General features: G+C 35.5%; 1 protein-coding gene across 1 annotated transcript in view; it reads left to right on the top strand.

The window, feature by feature from the left end:
• Positions 1-15,285, top strand: part of Nbas (NBAS subunit of NRZ tethering complex) — a 342,733-nt gene that overhangs the window by 157,895 nt on the left and 169,553 nt on the right. The window contains exons 27-30 of the mRNA XM_047522365.1: positions 2,610-2,672; positions 4,170-4,292; positions 11,704-11,806; positions 14,960-15,189. Of these exons, the coding sequence (XP_047378321.1) occupies positions 2,610-2,672; positions 4,170-4,292; positions 11,704-11,806; positions 14,960-15,189 (519 nt within the window). The remainder of the gene's footprint in view (positions 1-2,609; positions 2,673-4,169; positions 4,293-11,703; positions 11,807-14,959; positions 15,190-15,285) is intronic.

The following is a 15,285-nucleotide window of genomic DNA, read 5'->3' on the forward strand; positions in this document are numbered from 1 at the left end:
TAAACAACGGATTGACCTTGCATTCGTAGTGAGCAGGCTTGTTTCCAGGTGACCCTTACCTTAACAAGGACATTTAAATCGGTGAGACCCTAAAATGCTAACATATGTTTTATCTTGGGTTAACTCAAAATGGTGCCGCTTTTCCACCTTTTCCAGCTGTGTGTCTTGAACTTTTGAGGACTGGGTACTCCTATTCAGCTGTGTGGAGAGGAGTCCCTGTGTTCTTCCGAGCTGGAAGAGCGGACTGGCTGTGTGAGATGAAAGGACTATAACTGGTGTGCATGTGCTTGTGTGTTCTCAGAACACCTGGTGCTCCCAGACCTTGGCGCTCCTTTGCGTGTGTGGTGGCTTCCCATGCTGCTTGCAGTTGTGTTGCACGCTTCTCTGCTTTATGTCTATAGCCACCTAATTTGCATCTCCAAATTTTATGTGCATCTCTTATCCACTGTGGTCTCCTTTCTCTCTCTGTCCCTTATGTGTACTTCCCTCCCATGCCCTCCCCATTCCTTTTGTTTTCTCACTTACTGTCTTTTAAATCAAGTTTGGAAAGGAGTAGAGATAAATGTGCAGGTTCATTCTTCCATATGTAATTGGAAGGCCTTTTAACTCTGTTTCTGTAGTTCTGTGATCTGGTACCTTTTTGACAAGCCCAACCCTTTCACTACAGTACTATTTGCAGCTAGATTGCCAGTCTTGTCTCAGTTTTCACTTTTTGAGAGGGATGAAAGATCTTAGACTCTGCCTGTTAGGTTACAGAAACATTGGTGCTTTGTAGGTCGGGTCATTCCTTTCTCCTTGTCAGAGTTCTAAGTTCTGACCACTGAGAAAGGACTGGAGCATTCATCCTCTTAGTGGTAAAGCTAGATGGAGGTGGAGTAGGGCCGAGTACTTTCCTTCTTCAGTCGGGCTTGGGCGGCTTTCCACAGGGAACTCGACCTGTTTTTTACCCAGACCTACGCGAGCATGACCAGTCTCTCCTTCACATCCTTGGTAAAGAGGGGCAGAATATACCCAGTGTACCTCTGAAAGTCATGTCCTTCAGTAGGCAACAAAAGTCGGGTAAAAAGGATTGTGTTAGTGGCGTTTTGCAGAAAAGTATCATTATCCATAGTTTAAAAACCTCAATTCAAAGGATTTCAGGATTCCCTCCTGCGCAGAGGCTGCTCCCTAACCTGTGTTTCAGGAGCAGAGTGGGAGGGGTTTCTGCCTCAGTGGGCTGGGTGGGAAACTCGGGGGTTCTCAGCTAGCTGTTGCCTCCTCTCTTGGTCCTAAGTCAGCTAGACCAAACCATTGACTTCCAGCTTCCATTTAAGGAAAGAACAAGAAATCAGTGTCATCAGGTGTAGGTTTGGAAGAGAAAAAAAAAAGAAAAGAAAAAGTTCTCTTAAGGTGGTGAAGTGTTTCATTTCTCTTAAATGCTGAAAATTTACTGTTTTGGGCATTTTATAATTTGTAATAAATCTCAAAACAAAACAAAAAAAGAACAATCATTTATTCAATGTCAGTTCACAAAGGACATACACTGTGTTCCTTAATATCTATGACAATGCTACGAGATGATAATCTAAAAAAGATTTGTTAAATCTGTACGTTAATGAAAGGTAGCTCTGAGGAATGACTCAGGTAGACCGTACCCGACTTCTCCCTCTCTCACTCGAGTTTGAAGCCTCAGAAGGTAGTATTATCCCTGAAAGTTGCACTGAGTAGTTGTCAAATAGATTTAGACCAGGGCAGATTAATCACTTTAAAAATAATGAGGCTTCATGTTCAAGTTGGAGCATTTGCTGAAATTCAGAGCACCGTGGGAAGGCACTGAGAGTGTCATTTTGGGGCTCTCAGAGGAGAGTTGTGGGGAGCACTTACATCATGTAGGGTGAAAGTATTTATAGCAGTTGCTAAGGTTTCCCGTCCCCCCAGATCCATGCCCCCTTTCTGTGTTGTGCCACGACTTACTGATTTGTGATCCTTTTCTTGATAATGTTTCTCCTAGTCCCCACCCACTGGCTTCCGCAGAAGGACTTGCTTTCCTGTCTTCACTCCCTGCCATCCAGTCTCTCAGATGGTGGAAATGTGGATGGGATGATTCTATGGAAGGGCTCCTCTGAGTAGATGGAATGCTGACGAGGACATCTTAGGGAGGCCACAGGTGTAGCCTGGCCTTGGAGAGAGCCAGCATGCAGAGCCGTGCTCCTTATCCTACTTACAGTTAAAAGGAAACATGATCGTGATTTTACTTTACCTTTCTCAAAAATAAAAAAAAAATGAAATAAAAAAAGCAACAATTAATTTAAATTCTTTTTTTTTTTTTTTTTTGCCTTGAGTCAGAACTAAACCAAAACTACCTAAGAAAATAATTACTCCTATCTGGCTAATCTGTTACAGAGAATGTTGTTCTACTCTTGTATTTTTTAATTTTAATCCATAGATAGAGTCATGAAAACTTTTGAATGAATTTAGAAGAAAAGCCTGAAATTTTATTTGGCCAGTGAAATATGTTACATGTGAAGTGGAAGAAAAACATGCTTTTAAATCACTTAATTGAAAGTTATATTTTATTTAAAAACCACTACTAAGAGCTGATTTTAATTTTTATCCTTTCAATTCTTTAGTCATAAGACAGAGCTAACCACGACTCTTCACGACATGGTAGACCAACTGGAACAAATTCTCAGGTGAGAGAAATGAAGTCTTTTTGGTTCTGTGCCAAGTAAGTGGGACTGTTCAAGAAGTGTGACCCTAAGCCTGCCTTTTAGTCATTTTTTCTGCTTGTATTTTGTTTTTATTGTGGTTTTTTTTTTTTTTTTTTTAAGTGAATTTCCCCAGTGATGAATGTACAGCTGCCTTGTTACAGCAGAATGACAGAATAGGAGCATGGGATTTATAGACCCCTGAACCTGTGTTTAAATCTAGACATTTTTGCTGTGTGATCTTTGAACCTGTGGTTCCCTTATTTTTAATACTAAACTCATGGAATTTGGGAATTAATGAAGCATTTAAAGTTCCTCACATATAACAGGCACATAAGAAATGATAATTTCTGCAGCAAGTATTACATCTGTTATCTCCTGACTTTTTTGGGCACAGTATATTTAATTAGGTCAAACTGTACTAGAACCTTCATGTAACTTGGTAATAATTTTCTTTTGCTTTTGATGAAACATTGAGTTATTTCTTTAAGAGACTGAAATATTCTTAATTTGCCATTTAAGAAGTCAATATCGTTTGTTAGGTTTACTTTATGTATATAAATATGTAATTTTATAATATTGTATTACAAATAAAGTGTTAAGAATAAAACTGTTCTTTTAATGTGTAATTAGAGTAATTATAGATAATAACACCACTATAGTAATGGTAATGTGTATGGTAAAATATAATTCCAAGTCTACTAATTAGAAATTTTATTCATTCAAATTAAGGGTCTTTAGGGTAAAAATATTTTAAGCTGCATTTAAGGGAACAGAATGTTTTTGGGTACCATAGTATGTGAGTTAAATGAAGAATTAACTATTCATTTTTCTCAGGACCTCTCTTTATTATTGGCTTGATTCTTATTATTCTATGTTCTGAAAGTTATAAACTTGTATTTCTTACAGAATGTTAAATAAATCAAGTGTTTCCTGTTACAAGTTGTCTTTTCCCTATTCCTCTTACCTGTTTACCTAATGAAACCTAGAAAAGATATCTCGATGAGATACAGTTATACTCACCTTATGCCACCAGTACCTCAAGGGAATAGCAGCACACTGTAGGTCTCTGGATGATACTTAGGTCTTACTTTAAAATAACTTTTTGTTCCTGTTACCCCCTTAAAACCATAGAATTGTTAAGAGTTAAATTGGGCAATGAAATTATGTATTTGGTTTATTTTACTGATTTTTGCTTTTATAGTGGAGGGAAATTGCTAAAATGATTTTGAAATAGACATGCCCTCCTTTTAAAAATATGCTAATAAAAGTCAATGGGAAAAATAAAATTTCATAAATAATTATGAACTTTATTTTGGGAAAAATTATCATATTTTAATATCATAAATTGGGAAAACTGGATCATATTGTGTGATGTTCTTTGTTTTAATACTAAAACTCAAGTGTTGTTTATATGTTAACGATTCTTAGACTACTTTTGTTTGGCAGCAGGATTTTAAATAATTCTTCTTTCTCTTACAGTGTGTCAGAGCTTTTGGAAAAACATGGTCTTGAGAAACCGATTTCATTTGTTAAGAACACTCAGTCTAGCTCTGAAGAGGCTCGCAAGCTGATGGTTAGATTGACCAGGCACACCGGTCGGAAGTGAGTCCTTAAAACTCATCCTTGTGTGTGTGTGTGTGTGTGTGTGTGTGTTTAAACAACTTCAGGAAGTTATAATTGGCTGATGGTGAACTGCACACATTTAAAGTATACAATTTGATAAGGTTTGATATATGTATACTCATAAAACCATTACTACTGTCAGGATCACGAATATATTCGTTCCCCTTAAGGATTTTCTATTGCTTCTTTATAATCCCTTCCTGCCTGCTGTTCCTCATCAAGTCCATATTACCTTTCTTAGAATTTTGAGTAAGTGAATCATCCCATATTTTGTTATTTGACTTCTTTTATTCAGCATAATATTTTATGATTTATTCAGTAGTTTATTCCTTTTTATTTGCTGAGTAATATTCCATTGTATGGATTTATCTCACCTCATTTATCTATTCATCTGTTAATGGACATTTGGGTTGTTTTGAGTTTTGACTTTTATAAATATATCTGCTGTAGATATAGACTTTAATTTCTCTTGGATAAATATATAAATGTGGAATGGCATGGTCAAAAGGTAGGTAGATGGTTAACTTGGGAGAGGGGACAACCTGCCAACCTGTTTTCCCAAAGTATTTGTATCATTTTAATTTTTAACCAGTCTGTAGAAGCATTCAGTTGTTCTACGTCCTCATCCTCCTCAACATGTAGGATTGGTCAGTCTTGTTAAGCTCAGCTATTTTAATAGGAATGTGGTAGTATTTGATTTTAGTTTTAATTGTATTTCTTTAATGAGTAATAATGTTGGGAATTCTTTTATAAGCTTATTTGCCAGCTCTATATCTTTTCAGGTTTTTTTTTTTTTTTTTTTTTTTTTTTTTTATGGTACCACAGATTGAACCCAGATGTGCTTTACCACTGAGCTATATCCCCAGTCCTTTTTAAAAATTATTATTATTTTTTATTATGAGATGGGGTCTTGCTAAGTTGCTTAGGACCTTACTAAGTTGCTGAGGCTGGCTTCGAACTTGTGATGCTCCTGCCTCAGCCTCCTGAGCTGCTGGATTTGTAGGTGTATACCCCAACGGCCGGCTCAGTTTTTTTAAAAATTGTGTTTTGGGGTGTATTTATATGTTCAAGATACATGTTCCTTGTTAGACATATGCTGTGCAATCTTCTCTCCCCTTTTGTGCCTTGTCTTTTCATTCTCTTATTTGTGTCTTTTGAGAAGCATATTTTAAAAAAGCAATTGGCTTTTTTCGATTGTGCTTTTTTTGTTTTTTGTCACATCTAAAATATATTTGCTACAAAAAATTATTTACCTTTTATAACAAAATTTTTAGTTTTATGTTTATAATTAGGTTTATGATGCATTTTGAGAATTTAGTTTTTATTGTTCAAAATATGGATCACATCTGAATTAACTTATTTATTTTTGGTGCTGGGAATCAAACCTAGGGCCTCATGAACACTAGGCAAGCACTCCACCATTTGAGCCATATCCCAAGCCCTCACATCTGAATGTTAACTACACTGCTTGTTGAAAACACTATCCTTTCTCTACCTACTTACCTTTGCAATTTTGTTGAAAATTAGTTATCCATATGGGTGAGGGTGATTTTTTAAAAAAATGTTTTTCTTCTGTTTGATGAGTTTGTTGTTTCCCCAAAAGCATACTGGTTATTATAGATCCATAATAAGTCTTGACATTAGTTAATGTTAGTCTCTCAACTTTTTCAAATTTGTTTCGCTTATAGGGCCTTTCCATTTTCATATGAACTTTAAAATCAGCTTGTCAAGTGTTGTCGTTTGGGATTTTGGTAGGCATTACATCAAATTTATAAATTAATTTTGGGGGCATTGTTATTCTAAATCCATATTACGTCTTCTATTCCATGAACACAAGATACTTCTTCATTTACTTGGTCTTTAATTTCTTTTTATGATTTTGTTGCTTTTGGTGCACAAATCTCATACTTTGTTAATTGATTACTAAGTATTGTCTTATTTGTTGATGCTATTGTAAATGAAATTGCTTTATTATTTTTAGATTATCCCTCCCTAGGGTGTAATAAAATACACTTATATTTGATACATTGATCTTGTGTTTTTTAACTTCGCTGGACTTACCAGCTCGAATAGTGGTTCTCTGCAGACTTCATACTCCTGCATGCGAAGGTAGAAAACCCCATGTGCTTGGAAAGCTGAGAGCAGTCAGAATGGAGGCATACGGCTTGTACAGTGGTCGTTTGTGCTGATCAGGATTGTGTAAGCCATGTCTCATATCTTTCCCAGTCATTACCTCTCTTTAATACATTATAACTTTGCCTCTTGATTTAAATAAAATTCTATAGTATGTACCCTTTTACATAGTTCCGCCCACCCATCAGCATTATATTGGTAAGATTCATCTCTGTTGTTGGTATAAAATTTGTTTGTTCATTCTCATGGTTGTGAAATATTTCACTTTGTGAATATAATACATTATTTATAAATTCTATGTTACAAACATTTGGATTATTTCTCAGTTTTGCTTGTTCTTAATACTTTTATGAATAATTTTTTATTTTTAAAAATTTGTAAAGTTATAAATGATAGTAGAATATATTTTGGCATACTTATACAAATGTGGAGTATATCTTACTCTAATTAGAATCCCAGTCTTGTTGTACATGATTCACTATGCTATATTTATGTACATAGGAAAGTTAAGTCACATTCATTCCTCTGTCTTTCCCATACTTATCTCTCTGGATATATACATATCTGTGTTTTCCTTGAATACCATACCTACTTAGCAGTGTAGTTGCTGAATTATAGAATATACTTGAGTTCAATATTAGGAGATTTTGCCAAATAGTATTTCAAAATTATTGTGTATAGTCCTCTCAGCAATGTGTAGGAGTTATTTGATACTGAGGTTTTTTTTTTTTTTTTTCCCTTTCCTTCTTTGTTAAGCATATATGATGGCATTTTACTGTAGTCCTAATACATATTTTCCCTAATGACTGATGAGATTATAATAGGATCAGAACATCACATTTCTAGCAGTAAATCTAAAATGAGATATATAAATTATCTACAATGAAAATTACAAAACACTGAGAACAATTAAAGACAAGAAATGGAGGAATATACCTCATGTTTCTAGACTGCATGAGTCTATAGTATAAAAATGTCTGTTCTTTTCCTGCATTCCTAGCAAAGATTCTAGTATATATATGTATTAAATTAAGAGCTGAATCAGTATAAATTTGTGCAGTGGAAAGGTTATTTCCTGATGATGATCAGAAAATATTTGTTGTGTTGCTCAATAATGATTTGGTGAATATATGACTTTTTCACTTTTTATTTCTGTTGCTTAAAACACTTTCTAACAGTTTAAGGGTATTCATTGTTTTCAAATGAATGAGTGAGTAAGTGTGTAAAAAGGATAGTAGTGTTAAATTAAAATATTAGAACATTTTTATTTACCCTGATTTTGTGTGTTTCTGTATTGGCTTCATTTACAGTATAACATTTATTCTAATGAGTTAGAAATTTTGCCAAGTTTCTCTTTGGAAATTCATTTAAAACCAGTTATAAGAGAGGTAGGAAAACTCAACTTATTAGTTACTATTCACATTTCTTAAATATGCATTTATGCATTTTTTTACATTATTTTATGAATATTTTTTCACTATGGATTTTGACATACTTAGTATGTATTATGCTTGATGTCAAACTTCTGAAAAAGAAAGAGACGTGACACCTCTCTGGTCTGGTTGGAGCTATATCCAATTAAATTTTACTAACAATACTCATAAAGTCTATGAGGGAATTAACAGATTATCTTGTAGAAAAGTTGACAATAGAGTTAAAAGACATTTTGAAGTAGGTGATATCCAGATGTTCTGTAATAAACTCAAGTTTTTCATCTGTTATATTAGATTTTTAGGCAGGGAGATGAGCAGAGATTTAACAGAGTGGACCTATGACTTTGTGGATGTTAGGTGGAGATCCTAATTGAAGGTGGATGTGAAAATCAGCAGAAACGTGTAGCTGGCGCTAGGGAGTGAAGAGTGATCTCCAAGTACGTATGTGGAGATTAGATTCTTAACCTGTCCCTCAGGGAGCCTATATAAAGATGTGAAGAATGCTCTGGAAAAGCTGTCTTAAACACTGATGCTGGAGGGTAGGTTCATGGCAAGTCGGATGGAATAATTAGAGCTTTTCAAAATCTTCTTTCTCTTTCGTTTTTAGAATTAATGAGTTATAGTTTAAATATTAAATGAAAAAAATTCCAATGCTAGTGAGACAATCTAATATATTCCCCATTTTTAAGAGCTAACTCCACATCTTCTAGGAAACCTCGTTTGATTCCTCTAAGCAGATTGAATTCTTTTTCCTGAAGATTCCCTGGCTTTTCCCATCTGCCTCTCTGGCTGCCATCACCTTCTCTCACAACAGTGTCCTGTGGTTATTAAAGTCTATGCTTTACGCTCCCCTTCAGGTCACACATTCTCCAGCACAAGTGTGATCACCACCATACAGCTCAAATGGTAGGTCACATATTAGCAGTCTGATAATTACTAAATGAATAATTAAGAAGGTTTGATGTTTTAAGTGTTAAGATTTCTTTATGACCGGAGGACGCAGCTCAGTGCTAGAGCACTTGCCTAGCATGTGGGAAACATGGATTTTTGGTCTCAAGTGCTGCAAAACATTCAACCAAACAAACAAAAAGCAAAACAAACAAAAATACCACTTCTCTTTCCTTTTAAAAAAATAAAAAGAATAAAAAGATTTCTGTTCAAGTGGGTGTCAGGTTCTGACTGCCCTAGAACCTCCTCTCTTAGCAGGAAAGCCTTGCTATTGCTGCAAGATTATCCTCCATTCTCACGTTGAGTTCCGTAACATTACTTTATGTTATGTAGGTATGTATGTTTATGGCTTGGCTTTTAGTACCTCCGGAATAGTCTTGTGTGTAGGTAGCAATCTCACAAACCTAGGTTTGACCATCATGAATTCAATACAATCCCCCCCCCCCCCCCAAAATCCACGTCTGTTCCAAAGCTGAACTCATACTGTGTATGCGTGTGTTCAGGAATCTGTTAATTGGCAAGCCTCCTGTTTAGTTTCTTCAAGTTCTACTCTTCATTCTTATTTATTGAATGTATTCTGAAGAAGGCCATTATAAATAATGTGTTATAATTTATTTTAATTAGAATCTCTACTTTGGACTAGCCATGTGTGAGGAAACATCAATACCATCTGTCCCAGTGTTGCTGGCTTCCAGAAGAACAGCTGGGCTGTGAGAATTTGAGTTCAGCTAGATAATGTCTAGGTCTGATTTTATTGAACTGTGGAGGACGGGCTCTTACTTCATTGAACATTCTGCTGTGTCTCTGCTTGCTTACTAAAACTGAAAGAGCCCTCCATTCTTTGAAGCCTGAGGGTAGAGTTCAAATCAAACTAATGAAAACGTTTTATGGATTTTTCTGAAATACTTGCAAATATGTTATATATTTTGTGTGTAAGCTAAAAATGTTTTCTTTTTATGCATTATTGCATATGAAATGAGTAATTTTTCATTCTGTGTAATAAACAAAATTCCAAAGGCAAGTGAAGCATACACTTATTAAAAATTTTAGGAGAAGCCGGGCAAGGTGATGTGTACCTTTTGTCCCAACTACTCAGGAAGTTGATGCAGGAGAACCACTTGAGCCCAGGAGTTCCAAGACAACCTAGAAAACAGAGTGAGACCTTAAAACTCCCTGCCCCTCACCGCCAATTTTCTTTTAAGGAGAAAAAATTTTTATAGACTATACTTTTTATAAGAATTACTCCTCAATGCATACTTTTTCTATAGAAATAACTACTACACCTATACTGTCAATCTTCTCTTTTAACATGTAGCACTTGGAAATAGTGATGAATTTTAAAATGCATTACATGAGATAAAGCAGAAAAAGATTAATGAAAAGATACATCACCTAGTTGGTATTTGACAAAAGTCTTTCCTTTTCAAACTTTGAGATTCATTATGTAGAACTTGAAAACTAATAGGTAAACATAAATGATGGTTCCAAACAAATATATATTAATCTAAGGTGAACTTTGAGAGACACATAGAGAATTATAGCATGTTCTACCTCCTACAAGGCAGTATTAGTAGTCATATGTAACTTAAACACACAAAGAATATTTGTAACCTCATTTTCATTCATTATATTTGTTGAATACTTACTATAATACCAGAAAAACTGGAAGTCTTTTTATATGTTCTAGTTTAAGTTCATCTTTATAACATAGAAGAAAAACGTCTATAACTCAGTGAGATTAAAAAATGTATTAAGTCCATCCATCCAAGTAATTGAGCTTATAGGCGCATCTTACTTCAATGCTTGTGTTTGATCAGAATTAATATCATTCATTCCTTTTGACTCTGAGATGGGCTTTGAGTGGGGAAAGTGAAATCCAGAAATATTAAATGACTTGCTTAGGATCATACAGCTAATCTGTAACTGTGGGTAAAAATGTTAGCAAAACCTTCTCCCTTGCTTCAGGAGAATCTGATCATTAATTCCCTTCTCTGTACCTTTGGAAAACAACATAAAATGGTTTTTAATCATCTGGATTGCAGAATTCTCACTGCTGGGATTAATTGATCAGACTGGTAAATTGCCTCTGGCATGGAAGAAGTGTAAATGAACCAGAAATACCCTGTAGGGGCTTTTTGCTTTTGCCTTTCTTGAGTGTGGTCACTGACATGTTGCTTGAGGAGCCTGGAACACTGTGCCTGTGGAATGGTTGCAAAAGGCCCTGGCTCTTGGGAACATGAAACTCCTCTGGATGCCGAGGGTGAACTCCTGGAACTGCTGTGAGGCTTCTTGTACCTGGTCTGCCACCTGAGGAGAGGGTGACTGCTGAGCTGTTCCGTTAGTTGCTCTGTGGACTGCTGCCCCTGCTCTCACTGAAGGAGACAACCCGAGGGGCCCTGCTGTGCGTCATGGCTCCCGTCCTACATGCCAAAGCCTATGTGGCCTGCATTGCCCTGTGTGTTTGAATGTTCAGTCGACGATAGAAAGACCTTGGAGAGGGAGTGCACAGTGATGAAGATGAAGTTGGAGATGAAACCGTGTCTCCAAATGCTTTAGCTTCTTTGTCATAGCTGCTTTATCTTTTTGTGCCTTCCTTTATTTTACCTTAGAAACTCACAGCTTGTTATCTTTGCCTTTTATTGTCTCCACTGTTTGTCTGTGTCTAAGCAGCCTGTGACAGGGGCTGATTTGGCAGCAACTCTAGCCTTGAAGCTCAGCTGCCCAGCTTTCCCTCTGTCTTCAAATGAGATCTCTTCCATTGATCATTTGGAATGGTGGTACCCAGTTGTTTGTTTTGTTCTTTACTTTTAACTAATAGAGGAGAGATATTTCATGTTTTCTTTTTTGATCCTCTTTTTCTCCTTCTTTTATTCTAGGCAGCCGCCTGTCAGTGAGTCTCATTGGAGAACCTTGCTGCAAGACATGTTAACTATGCAGCAGAATGTGTACACATGTCTAGATCCTGATGCTTGCTATGAGGTAACTGCACCTATAAACTGCTTCCTCTTAATTTTTAACACTGTGGGTCACAAGGAAGATGCCCATAAGCTGTACTGTAATACTATTCAAATAGCTGATAGTTGACTAGAACTTAGAGTTTAATAGTTTCATCCTCACGATTTCCCTATCTTTGCTTATTGCAACACCATCTATTTAATGGGTTAATAAAAGCAAAATCGTATGTGACTTCTCTTAGTGGTGATCACTAAAACTTTAATGACTGAGGGTGTAGCTCAGTGGTAGAGTGCATTCTTAGCTTGTGTGAGGCCCTGAATTCAGTTCTCAAAATCAAACAAAACCACAAAACCAAAAAACTTATTTAAGTGAAAAGTCTTCCAGGTCTGTCCTGTGTTCCTTTATCTTTGCTGTATTGGAGCAGTCCTGCTTGTTTCCCTGTCTGTGTCTCTTTATTGTTTATACTGTCACAGTATTCTTCTAAAACAAAATGCTTCATGATAACCCTGTTATTAAAATGTGTTGCTTGTTCCCTGTGAATAATCAGAAAGCCCTTGTGCATGTTTGCATGGCTTGGAGACCCACAGCAGACTGCGGCCTCCCTGTCCACTCCCACCTGGCTCACTCTCCACCACATACTTGAGTTCCAGGAGCTCCATCAAATGTGACATGAATCCACCCACCCACCCACCATGCTGGTCCATGTTTCTGTGACTTTATGTACTTTTTTCTCTTTTCCTGGAATATATTCCTTTTTCATTTACTTGGGAAATCCCAATGCATTTTCAGGACTCAGCTCGCTAAGTATGTCCCCTAGGATACCTTCCTTTGTCTTTTCATATAACTTGCCTCTGCTGTAACTTTTCTTAAAATGCAATTTTTGCTTACATATGTGTTCCTTTGATATGGTCACGGACTCCTAGTTAGGTGTTATCCCAACACATCAATCCTTACATCCAGTGTATGTTTTGTCTGGAATATAAGTGATGCTTAAGAAATGGTTGTCATTTGACTGGGAGCATAATCCAGGAGGACTTATTTATTATTTTGGAAGTTTCATATGTTAACAGTAAATTACTCATGGTTTGTATGGGAAAATGATCCAACTAACTCACTTTTAGTGAGATGAAGTCTAAAAGAGTTTTCTCATTTGAATTTTCTTGTTAAATAAGTCAAACCATATAGGGCATTCCTTGTGTTGTTTTGCTCTGCCATAACAAAGCACAACCCATTTATGGAATGAGAGTTGGAAAATAGATCTCTACTTTGTGAAATTGTTGAGTTTTTAAATTCAAGTAATTTTAACAAAAAAAGCAGTAACAGGTTGTTGAGAAATGAATGATTCCGATTTTTAAGTGCTTGACTAACTGTAATGTTGATATTGATGACTACAGTCTCACAGCATATGCAGCTTCCAGTAACTTCACATGTTGCATTTAAAGCAAAACTTGAAGTCAGCATTAGTAGAAAATAATCTGTATGCACTTGGGGCCTAAAACTAACTTATTAGTATGTCTGAAGTAGTATTTTACATCACAGTGGTGTCGTTTTGGTACCTCCCATTTATGATTAGGATTCTGATTCTGATTGAAAAATTGGTCATCTGTATGTTACACTTGAACTAGCTCCTTTGTGCAGTAATCTCTCATAACAACTCGAATGATATATTACATTTTAATATATTTTAGTACCTTTTTATTAGTCTTGACATTTCGATGGTATCTGAGTCTCTCTCTCTCTCTCTCTCTCTGTTGAGAAAACATTTAAAACATTTACAAAGATTCTAGAAGACAGTAATATGGATTTGATAAACTTAGAAATTTTAAATGTCATTTTTGTACCTTTAAACTATGCCATATTGTCTTACTGACTTTCAGTTATTAGATTTTGCTATCCTTGGAAAGTAATTTGAAAGCTCAGTGGTGTAACTTTGAAAATGTTATGTAAAGGCTTATTTATAGCCTCTAGAACAGAAGTCCATACTGTTCTTTTTAGCAAGACTTTCCAAGTTTTAGGGTTGAATAATTTGAGTTTTTCAGCATTGGCCTTGAGTCTTTATGGCTTGCTTGAATAAACCAGAGGTAGAGAGAAACTAATACATGCTTGGAGGAAGCTGTTTTTTTTTTTTTTCCAGTCAGGTAGATGAAGTGATTAGGACTGTTTATTGATAATTTGCTTTCTGTACGATATCTATTTTACAGAAGGTACTTTTTAGACATTTGTGACTTTTTTCTTATTAGACATCTCAATAACAACCTGATTAAAAATGCCTCCCATAAAAATGTGAAAACAAGGGAATACTATAAAAATTTGGTGATCTTAATTATGTGGAATTATTATGAAAATAACTATGAACTAATAATTATGAATTATGAGGAATATGAAAATTATTATTTTTTCATCTCTTCTATTTCTTTTCTGTCCTCATCCAGCTGTGGAGTGCTAGGGAAGAGCATTCTTGGGGAAGTTCTTTTACTGATTATAGATCACATTATTAGTGTAGGTCTTAAAAGGATCACATTAATACTTTTATTCAGTATGTATGTAAGTAATCTCAATTAATTTTGTTAATTCTATTAGTTGCCTCATAGAATATAATGATATTGGCATGAACACTTTATATCAGTGTCTTTTGACTTATTGGAATATTTTTTAATATGCAAGTTTAAAAAAATCTCAGTGGTATGTGAGATATTATACTTTAATGTCTAGGTTAAGTATAACACTTGTAGTTTGTTTAGTTCATGAGACTGAATTCAGATGGTTTAAGCAATTATATGTTATGTATATCATATTACAGATTTTTTTTTTTTAAATCGAAGTGATTGTAGTTCCAACAGAAGAGCCCTGGTTAAAGGTAGGAGAGTATATGTATTAGATGCTCTTTTTAGTGAACTTTAAATACTTCTAAATACCTTAGAATTATATGCTTTATTTGGTTTGTTCAGTGAAATTATTATTTTATCTTTCTAAAAGATTAAATTTTTTTATTGAGATGAAATTAGCCAGTTTTAAAGGATACAGTTTATTGTTATTTTATACCTCTGCAGTGTTATACAAGCAGCAGATCTAGTTGGATGTGTTTCTAATTTATTTCATTTATATTTCAGAGCCTTCATTTTGTTGAAAATGAGTCTACTATGTCCATCACTAATTCCAGTGTTTTCTCTTTCCTAGATATTTACAGAAAGTCTGCTGTGCTCTAGTCGCCTTGAGAACATCCACCTCGCTGGGCAGATGATGCACTGCAGTGCTTGTTCAGTAAATTCTCCAGTCAGCATGACCCAGAAGGGAAAAATCCAGTACAGGGTCAGTTACAAGAAGAGTATTGACTTGGTTTTGGCTGCCAGCAGAGAGTACTTCAACTCTTCCACCAATCTTACTGATAGCTGCATGGATCTGGCCAGGTAGGATAACTCCTATTTTTTCATAAGAGAGGGGCAAGTCAGAATGCACAAACTGCAATGTGACTTTATTCTTCATAAAACATGTCACAAGTACTA

This window comes from Sciurus carolinensis, chromosome 13 (genome assembly GCF_902686445.1).
Source record: "Sciurus carolinensis chromosome 13, mSciCar1.2, whole genome shotgun sequence".
Lineage (NCBI taxonomy): Eukaryota > Metazoa > Chordata > Mammalia > Rodentia > Sciuridae > Sciurus > Sciurus carolinensis.